This window comes from Condylura cristata, unplaced genomic scaffold (genome assembly GCF_000260355.1).
Source record: "Condylura cristata isolate star-nosed mole 26May11 unplaced genomic scaffold, ConCri1.0 scaffold00012, whole genome shotgun sequence".
NCBI classification, from domain to species: domain Eukaryota; kingdom Metazoa; phylum Chordata; class Mammalia; order Eulipotyphla; family Talpidae; genus Condylura; species Condylura cristata.
Window position 1 is genome coordinate 56,530,546 of NW_004567113.1, and position 1,330 is coordinate 56,531,875.

The window sequence follows — 1,330 nt, forward strand, 5'->3', positions numbered from 1 at the left end:
ACCTCCAGCTTCTCCCTGGCTGCAGCCACTGCCTGGGCCTCCGGCCCTGCGCTGGGCAGACGACCCGCCCGGCCCTCGCGGGAGGGGACCTCGGGGCTGGCTTTGGCCCTGGGCCGCCCAGGTCACGCGACTGACCTTTGCCCTGGTTCCCAGAAGCACCGTGCGCGCAGGAATTCCTGCGAAGTGACCGGATGGACCCTGCGAGTTGCTGCGTTTTGTTTTTTTAGACCGACTCTTGCACACACAAACCCGGCTCCTTGTAACCATGGGGTGGCGGGAGCCCCCAGCTGACCCGGTCCCCGAGCGCCCTCTGCCGGCCGTCCCGGAGCGGCGCCAGGGCCCGCGGCACCGGGGTGGGTCGAGGGGCCCTGCTCAGGCCTGCGGTCCCGCTCCCCGGCTCCCCGCGGGGCTCGGCTGAGTGCACCCTCCGACCCAGGGGAACGAGTCCCGGCCGCCATCTGCCAGGCGCAGAGGGAGCCGCGCCAGCTCCCGGCCCAGACCGGACCCAGCCGAGGCCCGGTTCTCCTGGCCGGCCGGGCAGCCCGCGGTGGGTCGAGGGGCCCTGCTCAGGCCTGCGGTCCTGCTCCCCGGCTCCCCGCGGGGCTCGGCTGAGTGCGCCCTCCGACCCAGGGGAACGAGTCCCGGCCGCCATCGCCAGGCACAGACGGAGCCGCGCCAGCTCCCGGCCCAGACCGGACCCAGCCGAGGCCCGGTTCTCCTGGCCGGCCGGGCAGCCCGCCCCCAGCTCCGTCCACCACCACCACCACCACCCTCCCACACCCCCCCCCCCGCCGGGAACAAGGCCGTGCGGACGTGGGGACCCCGCGGGCCTCACGGGGACTCCATGGCACCAGCGCGGCCGACGGCCCAGGGCTGGCGGGGACCCCATGGCGGGCCCCCGGGCCTCAGGGCCACCCGCTGGTTTCGCCCTGTGGCCTCTGCAGGCCGTGGAGCCGCTTGGCCACGGCCCAGCCCCCACCCTGCTTCCTCCCAGCCGGGAACTCGGGGAGCTCCAGGGGCATGTAGGGCCGCACAGGGCAGGCTCCCACTGACCCTGCCAGGCCGGCACAGGGGCAGCGTGGACAGTGGCAGGAGCAGGTGCGGGGCGGCCCCACGGCCTGCTGACCCGAGCCGGGGAGAGCCCACCCGCGGGGCGGCACCTACCCATTGTCCAGCCCGTTCTGCCCGAGCTTCCTCCCTATGTCGCCGGTCATCACCCCCGGCACGGGGAGCAGGGTCTTCGGGTCGCGAATCTGCACGAGACAGACACAGTGCGGCCGTGAGCCCTGGACGCTGGCCTGGGCGACAGGAGTCGGCGGGAGGAGGGGAC

At 74.5% G+C, this 1,330-nt stretch overlaps 1 protein-coding gene across 1 annotated transcript in view; it reads right to left on the reverse strand.

Moving 5' to 3' along the window:
- Positions 1-1,330, reverse strand: part of ACOX3 (acyl-CoA oxidase 3, pristanoyl) — a 15,348-nt gene that overhangs the window by 11,190 nt on the left and 2,828 nt on the right. The window contains exon 3 of the mRNA XM_012724057.1: positions 1,165-1,253. Coding sequence (XP_012579511.1) covers positions 1,165-1,253 — 89 coding nt within the window. The remainder of the gene's footprint in view (positions 1-1,164; positions 1,254-1,330) is intronic.